The sequence below is a fragment of the Tachysurus fulvidraco genome, chromosome 10 (assembly GCF_022655615.1).
Source record: "Tachysurus fulvidraco isolate hzauxx_2018 chromosome 10, HZAU_PFXX_2.0, whole genome shotgun sequence".
Taxonomy (NCBI): Eukaryota; Metazoa; Chordata; class Actinopteri; order Siluriformes; family Bagridae; genus Tachysurus; species Tachysurus fulvidraco.
In genome coordinates, this window is record NC_062527.1 from 2,160,930 (window position 1) to 2,185,012 (window position 24,083).

Here is a 24,083-nt window from a genome sequence, read left to right on the forward strand (position 1 = left end):
AATTTATTTCATGCTTTTATTGCAAAATTTGAAGGAACATTTCACTTACTGTCATGGGAAAAACTATACTGATATCTCTACATGGACAGGTGAAGTTGGAGTTATTCTGGAACGATTGAACAAGATATGATGACTCCAAGGCCACAGCAGCACTATAAAAACCTCACTCTCTGTAGCTACGGCAGTGTGAAATCATGGCTCTCCTTTGGATTCTCTCTTGCCTTGCCTTCATTGGCGCAACATACGGTACGTAACTTTGCGTATAGCTCTAATAATATTTACAGAGTACTTGTGTTCAAGAATAAAACTAAGGCTATTATCTTAATCGGGCACTCTCTTGAACGTGAATGTTTTTCTTTTCTAGTAAGGCCAGAGCCTTGAAGATATTTCATGAGTTTCAGATCATAACGCCAGATGGAAATATTACTTTACATTCATTCGTTCATTGTTATTTTAAGGTTGTGGTGTTCCAGCCATTTCTCCTGTGGTCACTGGATATGCCAGGATTGTGAACGGCGAGGAGGCTGTGCCCCACTCATGGCCCTGGCAAGTGTCCCTGCAGGTGAGTGTTCCTCCTCCAGTCTCGTCTGAGTTCTGCCATGCTGTACTCCCTTTTAGAATACAGGTATAAATACGTAATCTGAATGCAGCCGGGGGGCACGGTGGCTTAGTGGTTAGCATGCTCGCTTCACACCTCCAGGGTTGGGGGTTCGATTCCCACCTCCGCCTTGTGTGTGTGGAGTTTGCATGCTTTCCCCGTGCCTCGGCGGTTTCCTCCGGGTACTCCGGTTTCCTCCCCTGGTCCAAAGACATGCATGGTAGGTTGATTGGCATCTCTGGAAAAATTGTCCGTAGTGTGAGAGTGTGTGAGTGAATGAGAGTGTGTGTGTGTGCCCTGCGATGGGTTGGCACTCCGTCCAGGGTGTATCCTGCCTCGATGCCTGATGCCTCGATGCACAGGCTCCACGTGACCCGAGAAGTTCGGATAAGCGGTAGAAAATGAATGAATGAATGCAGCCACAATAAATGTTCTTGCTGTTCTTTTCTCAGGACAGCACCGGCTTCCATTTCTGTGGTGGTTCCCTGATCAGTGAGTACTGGGTGGTAACCGCTGCTCACTGCAATGTCAGGTAGGGACAGAAATCTGAATTTCGGGGCTTTGTTCTCCCTTTAGCTTTCTAAGAGAACTGTTCTAACAATTTGTATAAAACATAACATGATGCCCAAATCAATAAATGTAAATTCTATGTAACGTTTAATGTAAGAATGTGTTCACTATAGCTAGCTTTTTTCTTTCTGAATGAAAGACAACTAAATCTTAATTTTTGGAAAATGACATAAATGTCATGACACTAAGTGTAATTTTCGGTTTGCAGGACCTCTCACCGCGTGATCCTCGGAGAACATGACCGCGACTCTAATGCAGAAAACGTTCAGGTTATGAAAGTTGAAAAGGTTTGTATTATGTCTAGAAAATGACCGAGCTCATATAGTCAGACATTAATTACGGTACTGTATAGTAAGTTGTGATTTTGCTGATGCTTTGATCAGAAAATATTTTCTGGTTTAGATTAACCGGTAAGATAATAAGAAATTAAAAAGTATTCTCTTTATATCCATTTTTCTCCAACACAGTCCATCAGGCACCCCAAATACAATCCATTCACCATCAACAATGATGTTGCTCTGGTCAAACTGGCCTCTCCTGCTCAGCTCAACGCCCGTGTGTCCCCTGTGTGTCTGGCCGAGACCAGTGACAACTTCCCAGGTGGCATGAAGTGTGTCACAAGTGGCTGGGGCTTGACCAGATACAATGGTAATACAAAGCTTGTGATGAGTTTCTCAAACTATACTAGGCTTTAGCTATATTAAGTGAAACAGCAAGCTTTTTTATAGACTTGGTTTAAAAAAAAATTATTATTCCACATGTTGTGAAATCATTACAATGAAGTAATAATGTCAACACTTTTGCCCTCTTTCAGCTGCAAACACTCCTGCTCTCCTGCAGCAGGCTGCTCTGCCACTGCTGACTAACACCGATTGCCAGCGTTACTGGGGCAATAAAATTACTGACCTGATGGTCTGCGCTGGAGCCGCTGGTGCTTCCTCCTGCATGGTAAAGCTAATCATCATTAAAAATTCTCAGTAACAATATATCAGATTAAAGATTTTTTAGCTTTTTTGTACCTTTTAAGATGAATTATTGTCAAGTCAGTATATTTATTATTATTATTATTATTATTATTATTATTATTATTATTATTATTATTATTATTATTATATACTTCTACTACTAATAATAATAAAATTAAAATTATTTAATATTGTTTTAATACAAAGACTTAACATTTCTATGAATGTGAACTACAACTGAAATAAATTTATTAGGTTTTAAATCTATTTTTTCCCCAGAAAAGTTACATTTGATTTTTAACTTTGTTTAGATTATTCATGTCAATTCAATTTATAGATATATAGTCACATATCAACTTCACAGGTTTCCAGATATAGATATAAGATAATAAATATCAATAATCATAAATCAAATGTATTAATTTTTTTCCTTTCTTCTTTCAGGGTGACTCTGGTGGCCCACTGGTGTGCCAGAAATCTGGAGTTTGGACCCTGACTGGTATTGTCTCATGGGGCAGTGGCACCTGCTCTACCTCCTCACCCGGAGTGTACGCTCGGGTCAGTCAGCTTCGCTCCTGGATCGATCAGAATGTCGCCTCCAACTAAATCCTCCATGATGGCTTGATCCTATTCTCTATTTCTACCTGAGAAATAAAGATCATTTTATTGCACATCATCAATTGTTTCTTGTCTTGTCAGCAAAACCATTTTAGTTTAAACATATCCAACATGCACGTGAAGGAGATATTGTTCAACAGAGTATTTCTTATAAAAAAAAAAAACCCAAACTGATGTCTTAAACAAACAAAAACAACCTAAAAGAAACTTTATGTTCATGTGATCAGAATAAATTTAAATTTTTATGATTTTTTTTAATTTTTCAGTCCCACTTTTTAATTAATGAGAAAACGTGGCAAAAAAAAGTAAAGAAGTATTTTAAAAATAAATATAAATGGGACTAAAATGGGACTGAGAACAGAAATAAAATAATATACAAATAATCAACTAAAGATACAAATAAAATAAATAAAAGGCTCGTTGTGTTTAATTATTGCCTTATAATTAGTGTATAACTAAAAAAGTTGTAGAATTACTCAGTAATAAGAAATTCATTTGGAATAAGAAAGAAAGAAAGAAAGAAAGAAAGAAAGAAAGAAAGAAAGAAAGAAAGAAAGAAAGAAAGAAAGAAAGGAAGAAAAAAGAAAGAAAAAAGAAAAAAGGAAGGAAGCAGGAGGGAAAAAAAAGAAATGAAGGAAGAAAAAAGAAAGAAAAAATAAAGGCAGGAAGAAAAAAGAAATGAAGGAAGAAAAAGAAAGAGAAAGAAAAAAGGAAGGAAGGAAGAAAAAGAGAAAAAAAGAAAAAAGAAAGGAAAAAGAAAGGAAGGAAGAAAGAAAAAAGATAGAAAAAAGAAAGGAAGGAAGAAAAAAGAAAGAAAAAGAAAGGAAGGAAGAAAAAAGATAGAAAAAAGAAAAAAGAAAGGAAGGAATTAAAAAGAAAACGAAAAAAGAAAGGAAAAAGGAAAGAAAAAGAAAGAAAAAGAAAGGAAGAAGAACAGGCCCAGCTTTGAACCTGTTAATCAGATGTGTAAAATAAAGGTTTATGTTAATGGTATTAAACTCCACAATAGCATTGAATCAGTCACTAAACCGAACAGAAACTAATTAAAAAATAAACTCTGTAACGCCACCTACTGGTTAGAACATCTCTAAACATATATTTATTTATTTATTTCTCCTCTCTCTCTCTCTCTCTCTCTCTCTCTCTCTAGCTGTCCATCTGTAATCAAGTACGAAAACGCGATACAATAACGATAACGTTTTATACCCGTGTAAAGTAAAGGAGAGTATTTTTGGCCCGGATTCTAGTGGCGCCGTGGCTTAGTTGGTTAAAGCGCCTGTCTAGTAAACAGGAGATCCTGGGTTCGAATCCCAGCGGTGCCTTTTAAGAACAACGTTATGAGACTTATTACAGTAATGAGAGAGATATCGAACTCCCCACATCCTGTATAATGACACGAAATAATCAGCAGTCAAGAGAAATTAGTATTAATTATGCTTTATTCATTACCAGGACTGTTAAACCATTTAATCTTTTACAAAAACAGACAGACGGGTAAACATGGAAGTATCTCGTCCTCTGGAAATAAACTATACAAATAATTTACAGTTTCAAGACATTAAAAACTCTACATCAACTACACAGGTGTGCATAGGTAAAATGAGCATGTTGAAAAGATTACAGCTTAAAGTAACTGACAGTGCTTGATTTCCGCAGTGCAGTTTGATATCACTTATCCTTCACTTATTACACACTTAATCAGAACATCTGTTTAAAAACAAAACAAAACAAAACAAAACAAAAAAGTAAAACAAAGTTCAGTGGCTCTGCAAGAATATATACAATAACGGTTTAGGGACACGTTGCCTGTTTCCTGAAATGTCCCAACTGTTTTTACTGACCACAAACATACCCAAAGTTACACAGGACATATTTAAATGAAGCAGGCAGGTCAGGAATGAAATGTTCTGCCAAATCAACAACCTTAAACCGATCAAGCTGCTCTACATGGAGTTGTAGGAGACCAGTTCCCAAAAGACACAACTTGATGTCTCACTCCTCTAACCCTCTCACTCCTCTGACCCTCTCACTCCTCTAGAGGAACCCTCTCACTCCTCTGACCCTCTCACTCCTCTAGAAAAACCCTCTCACTCCTCTAACCCTCTCACTCCTCTAACCCTCTCACTCCTCTGACCCTCTCACTCCTCTAGAGGAACCCTCTCACTCCTCTAACCTTCTCACTCCTCTAACCCTCTCACTCCTCTAAAACTCTCACTCCTCTAGAGGAACCCTCTCACTCCTCTAACCCTCTCACTCCTCTAAAGGAACCCTCTCACTCCTCTAACCCTCTCACTCCTCTAAAGGAACCCTCTCACTCCTCTAACCCTCTCACTCCTCTAGAGGAACCCTCTCACTCCTCTAACCCTCTCACTCCTCTAGAGGAACCCTCTCACTCCTCTAGAGGAACCCTCTCACTCCTCTAACCCTCTCACTCCTCTAACACTCTGACTCCTCTAGGAAAACCCTCTCACTCTAACACTCTCACTCCTCTAACCCTTTCACTCCTCTAGAGGAACCCTCTCACTCTAACACTCTCAGTCATCTAGAGGAACTCTCTCACTTCTCTAACCCTCTCACTCCTCTAGAGGAACCCTCTCACTCCTCTAACACTCTGACTCCTCTAGGGAAACCCTCTCACTCTAACACTCTCACTCCTCTAACCCTTTCACTCCTCTAGAGGAACCATCTCACTCCTCTAACCCTCTCACTCCTCTAGAGGAACCCTCTCACTCCTCTCACCCTTTCACTCCTCTAACCCTCTCAGTTGTTCCAAGGAACAACTGAAAACACTGGTTTTATAGACAAAGCGTGTGTTTTTATAGTCATTTTTTAAATCCCTATCACAAATGTTTACTTCTGAGATGTATGAGAGGAATAGGATTTACCTGCAGTCGCTATAAACAATAAACTGATATTAGGTTCATTGTTGTTTGATTATAATGCAAACAATATCTAACGGATAAACATTAATATACTTTATGAAAGATTAGAATAAAATTGAAAATTGTCCACTTTGTCTTTACAGAAAATATCATGTTCTCAAGAACCGAGTCATTAACAAACGGTTGTAAGATAAGGTATAGGGTACGCATCTTGTCACGCACCTTGCTTAGTTAGCAAAGCTAGCGCTTTCCTGAATGCCAGATTTCTAGCTGTGCTTTAAAGAGGTAACGTACAACAAAATACAAGGAATTCTCTAACTGCCAAATTGCAATAAATATATTCAGCATTAGCTCTTACGTCTCCATTATTATGTATTTCAAGTATATATATACAGGCAACTACCAGAGAAACACCCGATAGCATATAAAACTACCAGAGAAACACCCGATAGCATATAAAACTACCAGAGAAACACCCGATAGCATATAAAATCCTCAGGCAATAATTCTGAATTAATCCAGTTAAACCATACTAAAGTACTTCGGACAATATATCAGATTGTTAGAAATGTTTTCAAATATTTTAAATTTACATCTATGGGAAGACACTATACAAGGCTTATAGGTATTTGTGTTTGAATATTTACCCCAAAACCTTATTCTGGGGCTTTAAAATAAGATGGCAACTAACGTTTAACAACACATTATATAATTAAGGTAATAGACAAAGAAAGATAAAAAAAAAAGTCAAACAGGTCCAGAGGCCTTGCTAACGGCAGAAGACTTATCCGTCCATTCTCTAGGTGTTATGTCTTCGATGGGGTCGACTTGGGGGAAAACCACAAAAAACACTCTCTGACCCAGATACGTAGCCCACTCTGTAACAAACACAACATAGAATCATGTGCGTACACTTTCAACTTGACAGACAGACAGACAGACAGAAAGACAGACAGATAGATTTATAGATAGATAGATAGATAGATAGATAGATAGATAGATAGATAGATAGATAGATAGATAGATAGATAGATAGACGGACAGACAGATAGAGTGAGACAGACAGATAGATAAAGTGAGACAGACAGACAGATAGATAAAGTGAGACAGACAGACAGACAGACAGACAGACAGACAGACAGACAGATAGATAGATAGATAGATAGATAGATAGATAGATAGATAGATAGATAGATAGGTAGATAGATAGATAGAGTGAGACAGACAGATAGTTAAAGTGAGACAGACAAACAGATAGATAGACAGACAGACAGATAGATAGAGTGAGACAGACAGACAGACAGACAGACATAGATAGATAGATAGATAGATAGATAGATAGATAGATAGATAGATAGATAGATAGATAGATAGATAGATAGAGACAGACAGACAGACAGATAGAGTGAGACAGACAGATAGATAAAGTGAGACAGACAGACAGACAGACAGACAGACAGACAGATAGATAGATAGATAGATAGACAGACAGACAGATAGAGTGAGACAGACAGATAGATAAAGTGAGACAGACAAACAGATAGATAGACAGACAGACAGACAGAGAGACAGATAGATAGATAGATAGATAGATAGATAGATAGATAGATAGATAGACAGACAGACAGACAGACAGACAGATAGATAGATAGATAGATAGATAGATAGACAGAGAGACAGACAGACAGACAGACAGATAGATAGATAGATAGATAGATAGACAGACAGACAGACAGACAGACAGACAGACAGACAGAGAGACAGACAGACAGACAGATAGATAGACAGACAGACAGACAGAGAGACAGACAGACAGACAGACAGAGAGAGAGAGAGAGACAGACAGACAGACAGACAGAGAGACAGACAGACAGACAGACAGACAGACAGACAGACAGAGAGACAGAGAGACAGAGAGACAGACAATACTGAATATTCAGTACACTGAATTTCTACCTGGACTGATGCAATTGTTCAATATGTTTAAATGAATGTCTCTGCACATATGTACAAATGTTATCATTTCTAAGTGGTTATAAAGTCTGTCCATTAATGTATATTTAGGTTATGAATGTTGAGTGTAAATGTAATAGGGAACGGAATCAAAATCACTTCATTATTTGAAACATACCAATGAATTTATAGATACACTTTGGCTTATCTTTCCAGTGCACTCCCAGAAAGTATACAGGTACTCCAGTGAGCATGATGACCAGTCCGACTCCACAGACCACCGGCTCTGAGTGCAGACTGAAGCCCAGCAGCAGGACCCAGAACAGCAGGTAACACACAGGAACCAACAAACTCACCTGTGATGCAATTAGTTAACGGAGAAATTCTAATTATTCATTAATGCCATTTCTCTAAGTGAGTGTTAAAACTTTTGAAATGTTACAGTTATGCTATTGTGGATATACATCCATAAATATAAAATTCTATGGATGTTAATTATTTTATCAATAATTTGGAAACAGTTTTAGCTTTAAATCCAGATTTAAATCTTTATAATGAATGAGTCAGGGAAAATCTCCCAGAGATAAAAGGAGGAAGAAAATTGGGGAGGAACCAGGAGCCGAAGAGGAGCCGATACTCTGGATTATAAGAATTATAAATAATTATAATATACATGTGTAAAAAGAGGGGTACACGGTGGCTTAGTGGTTAGCACGTTCGCCTCACACCTCCAGGGTCGGGGGTTCGATTCCCGCCTCCGCCTTGTGTGTGTGGAGTTTGCATGTTCTCCCCGTGCCTCGGGGGTTTCCTCCAGGTACTCCGGTTTCCTCCCCCGGTCCAAAGACATGCATGGTAGGTTGATCGGCATCTCTGGAAAATTGTCCGTAGTGTGTGAGTGAATGAGAGTGTGTGTATGTGTGTGCCCGCCCTGTGATGGGTTGGCACTCCGTCCAGGGTGTATCCTGCCTCGATGCCCGATGACGCCTGAGATAGGCACAAGGCTCCCCGTGACCCGAGTGGAAGAATGAATGAATGAATGAATGTGTAAAAGACTAAAGGCAAACAAATGTTGGTTATGAGCTATTGTCAATAAAACTCCAAAGCTGAGCAGAGGACAGTATTTATGACCACAGCAGCCATTCTTAGAAGGTATAGATTTACAGTATCTAATATTCTACACTATCAGCAGAGGCGAATATTGAGGTGTTTTTACTTTCTCACTTCAACACCATTATGTTATCACAATACCTCAATCACTTTCATTCATTCATTCATTCATTCATTTTCTACAGCTTATCCGAACTACGCCGCGTCACGAGGATCCTGTGCCTATCTCTGGTGTCATCGGGCATCGAGGCAGGATACACCCTGGACGGAGTGCCAACCCGTCACAGGGCACACACACACTCTCATTCACTCACACACTCACACACTACGGACAATTTTCCAGAGATGCCAATCAACCTACCATGCATGTCTTTGGAGGTGTAAGGTTGAACGTGCTAACCACTAAGCCACCCTGCCCCCCACCTCAATCACGTTATGTTCGTTATTTATTTTAACGATACCTTGATAGGTCTGTACAGGTTTGGCTTCTTCCATCTGTAATACAGCAAGCCAGCAATAGTGACTCCATAAGAGAGGTAGTTGATGAAGGACACATAGTTGATAAGGTTGTGTGTTTCACCAATGCACATGATAACAATCGTGGCAGTGCACTGTAGAAGATGATAGAAGAACAGAGACAGGAAGTGCAAAAGACAGACAAAGACAAGTGAAAACCAAACCGATGTTAAACCATGACAAAAACTATATAGGAAATAATTTGTATATCATATAACAACTCACACAGACAAGCAGGGCCGGAATCGGGGTGCAACTCTTAAAGTGAATCATAGCTAGTAAGCTGGGTAAATGTCCTTCTCTCGCACCAGAGAAACAGAGCCTGAAAGTGCACAAAAACATACCACAGAATATGACATGAATACAGACAGGGTACAGAATCTCTCCCAAATCTCTCACTCCAAATTTTCTCTTTAAAACTACAGTACAGATGATCAAGTTTCCATAGGAACAAAATATTAGATCCATTTAGGATCACTAGTCAAACAAGGTAATAACAAGCTGTTCATTGCTGTGATCCTGAGCTCAGGTTACTGTCTGTGTGCTTTCCGGGTTCTCCAGACGATTGAGTATGATAAACTGCCCCTAGGTTTGAATGCCTGTATAAATGTATGTGATGGTATGCTGACCCATCCATGTTATAATCCTACCTCACCCCCAGAATCCATGAGATATGCACCAGATCCACTAAGAACCTGATCAGCTTACTGAAGATAAATGAACAGTAGTGCTGTGTTCAAACCCCTGGTTATGCTTCACAGACCCAACTTTGAGAATCAGTGCACTGATATGCTTGCACTGGTTGTAAGTCACTAATCTTCCAGAAGGGGGCAGCAAAACTTTTTTCTATTCAATCACACATCTAGGAGTCCTGAGTTGACCGAGCTGACCTGGATGAGGTGAAGAGATAGCCGTTGATGCCTCCGAATGTGGAGAGTGCCACAGAGATGGGTATGATTGGGGAGAACATTCCAAGCAGCTTCTCTCCAAATGTCTGTTAGATGTTAGATGTAAGTGTTAGAATTGATGCACATCCTCAAGGCAATCACTAATAAGATGTCTAAAAAAGTTCTGGACATTAAGTCAAATCACTCAGAATAGACATTAAGACTGAGCCACTATGTAGAAAAGCTTGCAAGAGATAAGAACGTGTGGTGAACTTACTACAGCCACAGCATTGGAGGACAACAGCTCATCAGGTGACATGGAGGAGAAGTAGGCGATATTGGTGAGCGTGTACACAACGGTCACCAGCGGAATGGAGATGTAAATTGCACGTGGAAGGTTCCTGATCAAACGACAAACACTGCAGCATGTTGTATGTTTGTAAAGTATTTCAGATTTATGAAACTATACACCAAGATTCTACCATGCGGCAGCCATCACTGGCATGGAAAACATCACGCACTGAAAGTGTGAGTAATAAAGTGTTTATAATCGCAGGTCATTGCTAACAGCCACCGAAAATATTACGCAGAATTCCATAAAAGTATATTTACAATAAACTGTAATTCTACCTTATAAATGCATCGATATTATAAAAGTACACTGCACCGACTCCATCGCCCAAAGGCAACCATTATGAAAGCTCTCAACATGTAAGCAGTTCTTGCGTACCTCCTGGGATCCACCACCTCTTCTGTGACGTAATTGAGAAAGTTCCATCCGCTAAAGGCGAAGGAGGCCTGAAGGAACGCCAGTGCGATCTGCCCCACCGATGGTGTCTTATAAAACTCAAACGCTACTTGTGGTGTAAGACCCTGGTAATTACCTAAGGAGATAGGATGTTATAATCACATCATAATCATATATTATAAAATGCAGCTGGATCATTTTTTAATATTTTAAAATGCTTATTCATGTAAACATTCTATATTTTAATGTTATTGATCTTCTCCACCTTTACTCTCCAACCAGAGGTCTTAGATCTTGTAACTAGGTTCTTTTATCTCATCAAGCTTTACTTTAGTTGGTCCTAAACTCGAGAAAAATCTCCTCTATTCTTAAAACGTATTTTTAATCCGTGTCTTGTATGATGTAGTATCTTTATGACGTGACATTATATGATAACGTGTAGCACTTCGTAACAAAACTCTGTAGTCGTTCAATGTGCTTTATGAATTGACTTTGAATTTGCTTTGGGATGCCACTTGAAACCTTTTACTGGGAACAATGAGAATTTCTGCAACGCTGACGAAGATAAAGCTCAAGATGACTGAGGTTGCGGTGATTTCACCTAAAACTCTGTCTTAACCAGGACTTAAGGATTCTATTTCTATAGCAATCTGTACCACTCTTGTGTAACCGGACGCCTAATTTAGGCCATAACGCTTACTATATTTGAAATAGAAATGTTTTTTTTGTTTACAGTAGACCTGCACTCAATATCATTCATTCATTCATTCATTTTCTACCGCTTATCCGAACTACGCCGCGTCACGAGGATCCTGTGCCTATCTCAGGCGTCATCGGGCATCGAGCCAGGATACACCCTGGATGGAGTGCTGACCCATCACAGGGCACACACACACACACTCTCATTCACTCACACACTCACTACGGACAATTTTCCAGAGATGCCAATCAACCTACCATGCATGTCTTTGGACCGGGGGAGGAAACCGGAGTACCCGGAGGAAACCCCCGAGGCACGGGGAGAACATGCAAACTCCACACACACAAGGCGGAGGTGGGAATCGAACCCCCGACCCTGGAGGTGTGAGGCGAACGTGCTAACCACTAAGCCACCACTAAGCGATTTTTGTTTATCCTGTTTATTACCATTCATAGATGAGACATTCAACATGTACTACAACCTGCTGCTTCAATACTCTCACCTTCGTAGATCTGGAATAGTCCCACGGCTATAATGAGGCCCAGTGCCAGGAGCTTCCCTACAGTGAAGATATCCTGGATCCGTGTGGCCAGACGCACACTAAAGCAGTTTACCCATGTCAGAAATACTGCAAACACACACACACACACACACACACACACACACACGCACACACACACACGCACACACACACACACGTATATATATATATATATATATATATATATATATATATATATATATATATATATATATATATAATACAAAAAATATATAATATAATATAAAATAATATAAAAAAGTAAAACTGTATATCATTTTATTTATTGAAGGCAGGCAAGCGTGACATCTCTAACCCCGCAGCACCGAACCAGCACCCCCACCCCCCCAAAAAATAAATAAAAATAAAAATTAAATGCTTTTTAAAAATAATGGGTAGTAATTTAACCAAATACAAAGTATTATTAATTTGTGTGCGTGCGTGCGTGCGTGCGCGCATGCGTGCGTGTGTTTGTGTGCGAGAGAGAGAGAGAGAGAGAGAGAGAGAGAGAGAGAGAGAGAGAGAGATTATGATTGGTGTTATTTATTGTAAGTGTTTGTTGCCTTTTTGGACCCCTTTATCATTTGTAATGTTGCTCCCATATAAAACAGTTCGGCTCAAGCCCAGACATTTTTAGGGTCATGATTGTTTCGCTTTAACCCTCGTTAATGAATGTTTTTTTTCTCCATTGGTTGTTGCGTTAAATCTTACCCAGATAGTGCTATCTTCTGATTGGCTATTGTGTAGCCTCTTTTTGATTGGCTGATAAGTGTCAGGCACGACTAAGCTGTGCGGACTGATACATATTGGGCGCTGCGGCTTATTAAATATATGAGAAATAGTAAAAAAGTTTTTCTGCGTGAGAAATACGATGTGTGGCGGGAGAAAAGACCCGAGTGCGTGACTGTCACTCTCAATGCGTGACACTTGACGGCCCTGCATCCATGTGCATTATTACTGCTAACAAAATATTATAGGTAATAATTAGCTAATGCCTTGTTGAACTTTTGTGTTCAAACGTGTCTTCACCTCATTTAGCCGGTGGTACATCACGTAAAGTAAAAATGTAAGAAAGGAGAACGTGGTCCACGCCGGACAAATTACAGATATTTTCAATTTGTGCAAGAAAATGAAAGCTAATATCAACAACTCACAGTAATCACAATTCTAAGATTGTTGCCTGGCAGATTATCAGTCTGTTGGTCTTATTAGTTTTATATAAGCATGAATGATGTGTATCTCTAAAAATGGCAGCTATGAGCAGAGATGTTGTACGAAACGACCTCACACGTGCGCCTGAAACACGACGACTCGGTGAGCTTACAGGCAAAACAACCTTAAAAGGCTGTGATTGAACTTTAAAATGAGCCAAAAAAACTTAGTACTTTAATTTACTGCATATTTTTCATTTTGAATTACTACACAAATGATGAAGTGAAATAAATAAACCGACTCACTCAAGACAGCCATTGACAATAATCAAGAGCAAATTTTACAGCTGTTAGCAGATAAATAGAGAGATTGCCAACTAATTGCTTAATCAGCTGTTATTAATATAGATTTAGGTTTAAATTTGGGAGCACACAATGTGCACTTGGCACCCTAATATGATTAAAGTCTTAAATTAAACTAGATTTGTAAAGTTCGTCACGACAAACTTCGATGTCGTCTTTTTACGAGGCAAGTATTCGCAAAGGCCGGTGCTTTTTGGAGGCGAGTAGACATAAGGGTCAGTGTTACTTTTGGAGGCGAGTGGACATAAAACTTGTGAAATCTAGTGGAGCGCTAGGATGCCAAAACATTTGGAAGCAAGTGGAGACGAGCATGTGATGTCATCCGAAAACCTGTGATGCAATTCCCCTCCTTGGGCTGAGTGTTTTGTGTGTATGTTGGGAATATTTTATTTTCACGTGACATCACGTGACGTCATCAGAATACCCGTGAGGAAGTTCCCCCTCATTGTTCTGAGTGTTTTGATATGTCACATGTCCATGTTGTAAAATGTTTTTTGATGTTGCATATTTTGGGGGTGGGGCTGCGGGACAACCGGAAGGCCAGTCGGTACACCAATTTAAACCTTTGTTCAGAGTCTCACCCTAAAGGAGCTGGTCAAGTTTGGTGTAGAGAGTTCGAAAGCTTGTACAGTACACCTCCAAAGTTTATAATGGGAGTCTATGGGGAAAAAAAGGCCACTTTGAGACCCGGTACCAGAAGTACCGGTACTCGGATCGCTTAGAAAAGTAACATCAACAAACTTTAGACCAGGTTATACAACATATCCGAATTTGGTGCATGTGGCTTGAAAGTCCTAGGAGGAGTTACTGTTGATAAATTTTTGTCTAAGCTTAAATAGGAAAACAGAACGTTGGCTTCTTCAAAGCGACATAATTTATATTTGTTCAGGTTTTAAGCGATTGCAGTGCAACGTGTAGATAAGCAGTCATTCACAGACATCTGCTAGGAAACTATGGTGATACTTAATGGTTCATTGACTTCTTGCTCCAAATTCCAGTTGAGCAACAGATCTACGCTTCTTCCAAGTGAAAATGTGCCAAAAAAATAACACTATTAGGATGTGGGAATCCTTAAAAAAAAGGAGGTGTGGAATTGTAATTCTTTCAGCTAATCCATCACTGTCTCGGTCACTCTATTCCTACATGTTCTTTTATTCCTCTCTGTGAAACCTAAGGTCCCTTTTAACCCCGACAAACAAATTGCTCTCTGTGGTGTAACAAAACAAAAAGGGCAATGAGCAGGTCTGTGAAAAGATGGAGTGCCTCACTCTTCTCTTACGGAACGTTTCTCTTCTGTCACCTCCACAAACAAAAGTAAGTAATTAAAGGTTATGCAATAATCACACGCCTAGTTGTCAAGTGTTGTGCTGTTGTTGCTCATTGCCCCTGTGAGTTTTTGGCCAAATCGAGAATGAATGTGCTTTGCATATGAGATATTGGCTGTCTAATGTTTCTTGTTTGGGTTTTTATCTTTCGGAGTGTCGTATCTATTTACAGATGACTTTATTCAAGCTCTCGGTACATTGCCGCTGTTGTATTGAGTGCGAATGCTGGGACTCTGGGAAGGTGGGTTGGCTGATTGGTCAATTAGGCTGCTTGGTCTTTCTAAAGAACACTAAAAAAAAAGAGTAAGATTTACTTCTTGGTGCTTCACTGCTTCTTAAGCTGTGCTAATGAGCCAAGACCATTAAGACCTTGAAATATGCCTTAACGTCTTTATGGGCTTCAATATTGAACAAATAGTGCTGTCCTATTCTATTCACTTAACACAACGTGTGTCAATGCAGAATGATGCTGAGAGGTGAATATTATTATTACTGTTACTATTTTTGCTATTTTTACTATTTTACGGTGGCCGAGAAGTGCAAAAGTCATTAACAAATCCGAAAACAAATGAACATATCCGAAAACAAATAAACAAATCCGAAAACAAATGAACATATCCGAAAACAAATAAACAAATCCGAAAACAAATGAACATATCCGAAAACAAATAAACAAATCCGAAAACAAATTAAAAAATCCGAAAACAAATTAACAAATCCGAAAACAAATGAACAAATCCGAAAACAAAACAACAAATTCGAAAACAAATAAACAAATCCGAAAACAAATTAACAAATCTGAAAACAAAACAACAAATTCGAAAACAAATAAACAAATCCGAAAACAAATTAACAAATCCGAAAACAAAACAACAAATTCGAAAACAAATAAACAAATCCGAAAACAAATTAACAAATCTGAAAACAAATAAACAAATCCGAAAACAAATTAACAAATCCGAAAACAAAACAACAAATTCGAAAACACAACGACAATTCAGACAACAATGAAACGGTAGGTATAGTTTGCGAATGGAAACTTACCGATCATCGGACAAGACAGCTGTCACTCGAGGTATACATGAAGTTCAACAGTCTGCCGCAGGGAAAAGTTGGAGTGGATGGATGGAATGGATTACTGTAGATTAATTTTGTTATTTTCTTATATTTAAACTGAGAACTTTACACATTACACATAAGATTCCATACGTGTATATCGGTAAGTTTCCATTCACAAACTATACCTACCGTTTCCGGGTTGTCTGAATTGGCATTGTGTCTTCGGATTTTTTAATGTGTATTCGGATTTGTTAAATTGTTTCGGATTTATTGATGTGTCTTTTTTTTGTTTGTTAATGTGTTTTCGGATTTGTTGATGTGTTTTTTGATTTGTTAATGTGTTTTCGGATTTGTTGATGTGTTTCTTGATTTGTTAATGTGTTTTCGGATTTGTTAATTTGTTTTCGGATTTGTTAATGTGTTTTCGGATTTGTTAATGTGTTTTTTGATTTGTTAATGTGTTTTCGGATTTGTTAATGTGTTTTCGGATTTGTTGATGTATTTTTTGTTTTGATGATGTGTTTTTTTTTTATTTTTTTAAATCTGTTTTCCGATTTGTTAATGTGTTTTGCTCTTCTCGGCCACCATAGTATTTACTATATAGTACTATTTAAATCTTTATCAAACTATCAGGTTTTACACTGTACTATAATTAGAGCTGATCGCTTTCCTTTAAACAAATTTTGACATCATGTCAAGACTTAAAACATGAACTACTGTGACTTTTCTGAACCATTCAGATAAACAAACCCGTGTGTTTTCTACAGCAGCGTCAACACAGCATGCTTATTTTACTTATTTATATCCCTATTACTAAAGCAAATAATAATAACAGTCATTTAAAGGATGCAGGGACATTTACGCAAACCCAAATAATGAAATAATCTGTAGAATGTTGCTTTACTCACAGATACAGACAGTGGAGAGCATACGTGTTGCCATATAAGGAGGAACACAGTTGTGAAAGGCTGGCTGTAGGACGTAGTTAGAAAAAGTCAGAGCTATTACAGCCAGAGTAGTTGGGTACATGATCAGTACCGCACTCCATAAAAGCAGGAACCTGGAAGAAGGTAATAGAGGAGAAAGATGGAACCTCAGAACACAGTTTTGTTCAGTTTTAAAAAATTATTTTACAACCAAATTTCAGTCTGCAACTAGGCATAATTTCTATTTGTAATTAATGCCTTGCGTCCTACTTTCATGTACAATGTTTTAATATATCATATAGCATTGCATATAAGATATAAGATATACTGAATGTATAAGAACTGCACTGAAAGAAATTCAAAGGTTCATCAATATTTTGAGGATTTTTTTTTAAACTTACCCAACAAGTCCTCCAAAAATCTCTGTAACATAGGAATAATCTCCCCCGGATTTAGGAATGGTGACCCCAAGTTCAGCATAACAGAGAGAGCCAAGCGCAGCGATGCCCCCTCCTAATGTCCATACCACCAGTGCCAATCCAACAGAACCCGAGTGCTCAAGGACACCTTTAGGAGAGATGAAGATCCCAGAGCCAATGATGTTACCTGCGGAAAAAAATTAAGCTTTAACGTTATACCACCATGGTTTTTTTTCAAAAAGGAGTGGGTGACCCCCAGGGACCTGTGACATATATAAGCATTGGGTGTGTGATTTTAATATTTCTATTTCTAATAACATAATGAAAGTCGAGATCTATTATTTATATCACTACTTCTGATAGAAGGCTTACAGTTTAAACATATGAGACTGATAGACAGGTGACGTGATATTAAATACGTTGATTTAAAATTAACACAATGTCAGATTAATGTAAATCTGTTAATGAAATCTTATTAAACTCATTTTAAGACAACATAAGTAAGAGTTTATTCTGTGAATGAAAAGTTCAGCTCCAGTGAATGAATGTGAATTTATATAAAGAGTTGCGTTCGTAGTTCCAACCTTCATAACCTCTATATTACATTTACAGAGCAAACAGACAGAATGTAGACGTTATTTTAATATATTAGTGAACTTCTAAAACCTCGTTATACTGTAATCCAAAACCTGGCACACTGTTACTGACTGATACAAGAACATAAAGTGATAAATATGAAAATAAAATGGTATAAAAGAAATCTTTTTTTTTTTCTGTTTCTCTAACCTCCTAAAAACATGAATAAATGTAAATGCGAGTGAAATGTGTGAAATCGCTTTTTTACAAGAAGAAGGAGCCCGAACACAGGAACACCGAGTTCCCTTCACTGTCCCGATAGAAACCGATAAAAACACTGATAGTAAGTTTCAGTACGTAACGGTATGTCAGTAAACATGTTACACAGTGGCACACAGTTAGTTAGCTTCCACAACCACATGCATTAGTTATTTACTGCACCGATTGTCAGCAGACCAAAAGTTCCAGCAGCAGTAATTCATAACACAGGGATCAGTGTAAAGCAGATGCACTTCCTGTGGTTTACACAGTACTGTATAGAACTGCACATTTCACAAAACTAACTATTTGTATTATGGTGAATACGCGCACGTGTTTACACGCATGCTCGGGTTTTAGGACTGTGGTGAAATTAGCAAGCTTTTGCATCTATTTGTTATTAACAGTATCTGATTTGACAAGACCCCATTGTCTACAATTCTGTTCAAGCGCTATTTTGAAATCACTTCATTTTTGCTTGGCAAATTAATGCTATGATGATGTTGTCTCTGTAGAGCAGTCTGGTGCTCTGACTAATGTGTTAAACCGATCTTAGCATGGTCAGGATTCGCATTGTTCCTTAAAGACTTGATATAATCTTGTTAACTAATGCCGTATAATCCATTCTGGTGATGTGTAGGCTAATCTGGACTTTTTCATTTGCTGACAGTTGGTGTTATGTTCACATCATTTGCTTATTTGTGTCGTGAACGAGGAACGTACAATGACAAATCATAAACGGCATGCACTCATAAAACGTTGATTATAAAAAAAGATTAGCACCACTGATAATTTGTGTACTAGTGGGGGAGAGAGAGAGAGAGAGAGAGAGAGAGAGAGAGAGAGAGAGAGAGAGGGAGAGAGGGAGGGAGACACTTTACCTACTTAATAAAAATTGAAAGAGCCTAGAATGGATGACCTTAACTTCCTGTCAATAATACCACTGACAACACAACTCCAAACCAGAGCCCTACATACCCTCAGTCACAGGCCTATAATTATTGGATAGATTATGTTCATCCTAAATAAAGTATAAAGTCTTAAAAGAAGTAAGCATTTGCTTGAACGTGAACCCCGATTCCCAAAGTTACTGTGGTAACAACATAAATCATTAAAATGTCATTCAAATAGAAATACAGATTTTTATTTATTTAACAGTTATTTAACTGTAAGTCTTACAGAACTCAATAGAAGGAGTAAAAGTCCATCCATTTTCTGTACTTCTTATACTATACAGGGGAATCAGCCTACAATGCATGTCTTTGTACTGGGGAGAGGAAACCAGAGGACGCAGAGGAAACCCTGGGAGAACATGTAACATGTTTTCTGTCCACAAAAGATCTGGAGGTGCAAATCAAACGTCTGACACCAGGAGGGAAAGTAAGAGCTTTCATTTTATTGTTTTTTTTTTTCCCCTCAAGGAGACTTTATAAAGTGTATTGTTGTATTAAAAACAATAAGACTTTATTAACTACATTACAAAGCAATGTAAAACTTTTTCAGATGCTTTCTCTCACCGATAATGATGGTGCAGGCGCTCAGAAGTCCTATTTCTTTTTTGAGAGTCACTCGCTCCGGGATGGTGTCGCACTTTACCCCTCCGTCTGTCATGGTGCTCGGCTGAGCCTCGGCCTTGTGCTTGGTGTTTCTCTGCCGCTCCGCTCCATGCATTTCAGCGCGCAGCTCCAAAAGCAGGCTCCTCTCTCCCTCTGTTCCACTGCACTCAGACCATTGATGCACGGTGAAAAGAAGGCGCATGCGCAGCATCCTCCGCTGTCCAGCACAGAATGTTAACGACTCCTCAGAAGTGGAGGACGAGTTGACTGCTCTATATAAGGAAATGGCGTGTGACTAATGGGTTTAAGATGGGTTTTTAAACCTTCGACTGATTTGTGGTTTTGTCCTGGGATAAGTCTCATCTGCAGGCACAGACGGATCACAGGACACCTCGCAGTGCCCAGATGAAGGTGTGTAGAAATCTGTTGAATTTTGTCTAGAACGCTGTAACTTAAAATATTAGCCTGTTATTCAATCCTGATGCTGAAAATGAACATCTACAACCAAATTCCTCATCGTAGTCCAACAAGGGTTTGGTTAACTCCAACAATATCACTCTCATTCAGTAAAATACAGAAGAAACGTATGAAGAAATTCCAGGAGCACTTAAGACGTATTTTTACAATGAAGCAGCTTCCTCACACCCCTATTCACCCTTGAAAGATCTCTGGCGTGGAATTTAGTAAGTCAAGTCGTGAATTTGTGCTTTGGCTTTTCCCTGGCTAACAACGGTGGTCACACAATGAAGGGCCTTGGATTCAGTTGATCCCCGCCAGAGACCCCGTTCAAAGTGGAACTGCTTTGTAAGCCGGCAGGAAGGCCCAAACACTGCCAGCAGTGTGCGGCCCTTAAAGGGAGAAGTCGAGCAGAAAACCAATACATCACAAGAGCCACCGAGGAAGGGGGGGGGAGAGAGAGAGAGAGAGAGAGAGAGAGAGAGAGAGAGAGAGAGATTGCTTGAATGAGGAAGTCACTGAGACAATGACAGCATACACAACAAATACCTTGAGAGTCTAGTGGAGTCTAAAACACTATGAATCTATAATTTAAAAAAAAAATAAAATAAAAATAGAACAAACTGTGTCACTGTACATGCTAAAATTCACCTTACTCAAACACACAAACATGTGCAGTCTGAGTTTACCACAAAGAAGACAATACAAGACTAAAGTTTATAGCATGGTTAAATAATAGACTGTATAAAAAGGTCTGTCGATACCGTCTAGAAGTTAATCCGATCGTATTTATGACATTCAACTCGATTAATCGTAAGTTTTATTTTGAAGGAATATCCAAAAAGAAATGTTGAACTGCATATGCAAATTATATATATATATATATATATATATATATATATATATATATAGATATATATATATATATATATATATATACACACACACACACACATAATAATATATATATATATATATATATATATATTATTATTATGTGTGTTTATTTATATATATATATATATATATATATATATATATATATATATATATATATATATATATATATAAAAAATATACATACATACACACACACACACACACACACTATTATACATATAACAAATTAACTAAACATTGACACATTTACATTAAATGTTTACAAAAAAAAATATATATAAAAAAATATCACATATTAGATAACGGTTACATTCCTCTGTTTCTTGTCCAGTGTATAAGAACAACAACAAAAAAAAAGATAAAATCGAGGATTGCAGGTAAATATGGGAAAGTTTGTCTAGCTACTTAGACACAGAGCAACAGGACTGCGGTTGAGTTTGTTCTCTTGTTTGCTCCGTAAAACCTGCCTCTTTTTGTTAGTGTGAGAGTTCAAGTGTGTGTGTGTGTGTGTGTGTGTGTGCGTGCGTGCGTGCGCGTGTGTGCGTGCGTGCGCGTTCCTGGGACAAGCTCCAGAGCCTTATCCAGGACAAAGAAGTTGCTGAAGAGGAATAAACATATAAAATAAAATGACAGTGTGTATGCACTTTTTTCAAAGGACAAACAAACAAATTAATTGCACAGCAGAAAAACGGTTTAGAAATGTTGCCTGAATAGAAGAAGAAGAAAAAAAAAAAAAGATTCAGTTTTTCTTGAATAAGACCTAAAAAAGATTTTGATAACCTCCGAGTTTGAGTATCTGTTTTGCATTAGGTTCGAATCTTTACATTGCAAAGAGCAGGTTGTGACATCCTGTGTGAAAGTCTCTGTACAGTGTCCGGTGTCACTCCATCATGGAAGTATGTCATGGAAAAAAGCCCAGATGTGCTGAGCAGTGGCCTGGCCCACAACACGCTCCAGCTCCTCGACTGAAACGTTGCAGATCTTATGGATGCTAGAGAAGTGCTGGAGTAGGACCATGGCCTTCACCTTGCCAACCCCAGGGATCTGCTGTACCAAGTTCACCACCACTGGGTCCAGAAGTCTGGCTGTGCTTCTCCTACGGAATGGGTTCTCCTTGCTCTCTCCATGCACCTGTGGGAGAAAAGATGTATTATCATTTATTAACTCAGAAAGAACATAATAGTAATAATGATGTGACCCACATGAGATATTTCTTCCTCTTCTGCATGCTAGATGCTATTTTAAGTTTTCTGACTGCCTTCCCTGTGTGAGATTTACAAAAGTAATGGTCAAAAAGTAAAATTCATGCAATCTGTCATCAGCTCTGACCTTCTTATGATATGCACTGTGGATAAGCTGCCGGACTGCGGTGTGAAGCTGGATAAGTAGCTCTCACAATACCTCACCAGATGCCTTGTGAAAACTTTCTGGAACCCATTATTTCTTCTCGCATCATGCTAACGAATTAAAACGTTTCGTTATATGGATTTACGCTAGATTCGGCATATAAAGCTTTAAACGTTCCATAGATTTCTTGCAAATCAGAAATTTGCACCAAAGTTGACTAGTTTCCTTTTAAAAGGACTGAGAAAAAGAACTTTTCTTGTGCTTCAACGTTTTACTGTTAATTTATGTGAAGTATGGTGCAGTGGGCAGGATCAAGGAGGCAGGAATTTTGCCCAAGCTGTTGTCTCTCTCTCTGCCTATCTCGGGCGTCATCGGGCATCAAGGCAGGATACACCCTGGACGGAGTGCCCCAAGCTTTAAAGTTAAAAAAGAAAATCCAGATAATCTGCCCATTATTAATGTCTGTATTCATCATTGACTCAGATGCATTCTGTTAAATCTGATGAATTTACTTATTTTAAGTTATATTCGTATTCAAAGGCTTATTATTATTATTATTATTATTATTATTAGGGGCCAAGCCTATTGTTCTTGTCAGTTTTCTTCTTATTATTCTTCCTCTTCTGCCATTGAAGTCTATGGCAGCCCATAGAACCGTATGTAGGAAAGTTATGTAATTTGGCACACATGTAGAGGCCAGTCTTAGAAGTTATTATAGCAACTTTGGTGTGTCTAGCTCAAACCCTCTAGCGCCACCAACAGTCTAAACATCCAATTATGTTCATCGGAGGCTGTATCTTCAATATAGCTGCAAGTATTGGGTGCTAAAATCAGAATCAGAACCACAACGTTTCGTGACAGCGCCACCTAGTGGCCATGAGATTTTCACGTTAAGTTCAGTATTTTACGAATGCAATGCCATATCGCTACGAAACTTTGTATGCTTCATCAGCAACATATTCTGAGCACATCTGATCGGCTCGACCCCGGAATCGCTGCTTGCAGCTATATTTATTATTATTATTATAGCATATTAACATTAAATCACAATTATTTCAGGCTGAGTGAATGACATACTGCCAACTTTCTGGTTCTTTGTGTATTACAATCTGGTTACTGAGCCAAATTCTGCTTTCACATGAAAAGCACAACTCCCATTTCAAACTAACTAACAAATTTACTTGTTCAATTAACTATGTTTAATAGCACCTTTAATTCTATTAATGGGATTGAACAAGTCTAGACAACAATGTTAACTGTCTGTCCAACTGGGCAACGTTGTAGTACGTGTGTGTTCAGTTTAGTTACGTGTGAACTACAGTGTTTGTTGATAAATGGTACGCATTTTTTTTTTTTTGCTATTTACATACACGTTGAATAACAATAAGTAAAAGTTTCTGTTATTAGCACTAAAAGATTTCGGGTGACTTACCATCTGTGCAATGAGCTGGGCTGCTTCAGCAGGACCTGGGACATGCAGCAGGGTCAGGCCCAGCTCCAACACCACAAACTTCTGCAGTGCACTGAAGTACTGCTCACTGAGATGAGTCTTCTCCGCCACAACAATCCCACAGAAGTTACTATTGGCCTGTGATATAATTACTAAAATTAATAAGAATTTTTTTTTCATTCATTCATTCATTCATTCTCTACCGGTTATCC

At 38.5% G+C, this 24,083-nt stretch overlaps 3 protein-coding genes and 1 non-coding gene across 6 annotated transcripts in view; 2 read left to right on the forward strand and 2 right to left on the reverse strand.

Annotated features, from left to right (window-relative positions):
• The first annotated feature begins 94 nt into the window (after positions 1 to 94).
• LOC113639185 (chymotrypsin A-like) lies at positions 95 to 2,809 on the forward strand. Its single transcript, XM_027140910.2, has 7 exons — positions 95 to 246; positions 459 to 562; positions 1,051 to 1,130; positions 1,377 to 1,455; positions 1,636 to 1,816; positions 1,983 to 2,116; positions 2,578 to 2,809. Exons 1-7 carry the CDS (start codon positions 195 to 197, stop codon positions 2,737 to 2,739), a joined length of 792 nt encoding a protein of 263 aa, XP_026996711.1. The 5' UTR covers positions 95 to 194; the 3' UTR covers positions 2,740 to 2,809.
• A 1,190-nt stretch (positions 2,810 to 3,999) lies between these two features.
• Positions 4,000 to 4,073, forward strand: trnat-agu. Its single transcript has one exon. It is a non-coding gene; the product is annotated as a tRNA-Thr (tRNA).
• Positions 4,074 to 5,216: 1,143 nt separating this feature from the next.
• slc7a10b (solute carrier family 7 member 10b) lies at positions 5,217 to 21,000 on the reverse strand. Its single transcript, XM_027140850.2, has 11 exons — positions 19,680 to 21,000; positions 17,311 to 17,515; positions 16,892 to 17,043; positions 12,047 to 12,172; positions 10,827 to 10,980; positions 10,374 to 10,497; positions 10,100 to 10,203; positions 9,435 to 9,531; positions 9,155 to 9,304; positions 7,765 to 7,942; positions 5,217 to 6,511 (listed from the first exon to the last, which is right to left on the reverse strand). Exons 1-11 carry the CDS (start codon positions 19,927 to 19,929, stop codon positions 6,381 to 6,383), a joined length of 1,671 nt encoding a protein of 556 aa, XP_026996651.1. The 5' UTR covers positions 19,930 to 21,000; the 3' UTR covers positions 5,217 to 6,380.
• A 572-nt stretch (positions 21,001 to 21,572) lies between these two features.
• Positions 21,573 to 24,083, reverse strand: part of faap24 (FA core complex associated protein 24) — a 4,754-nt gene continuing 2,243 nt past the window's right edge. For all 3 annotated transcript variants that reach the window (XM_027140924.2, XM_047819448.1, XM_027140923.2), the window contains 2 exons: positions 23,854 to 24,009; positions 21,573 to 22,205 (listed from right to left, as the gene is read on the reverse strand). In XM_027140924.2, coding sequence (XP_026996725.1) covers positions 21,963 to 22,205; positions 23,854 to 24,009 — 399 coding nt within the window. In that variant the 3' untranslated portion in view covers positions 21,573 to 21,962. The remainder of the gene's footprint in view (positions 22,206 to 23,853; positions 24,010 to 24,083) is intronic.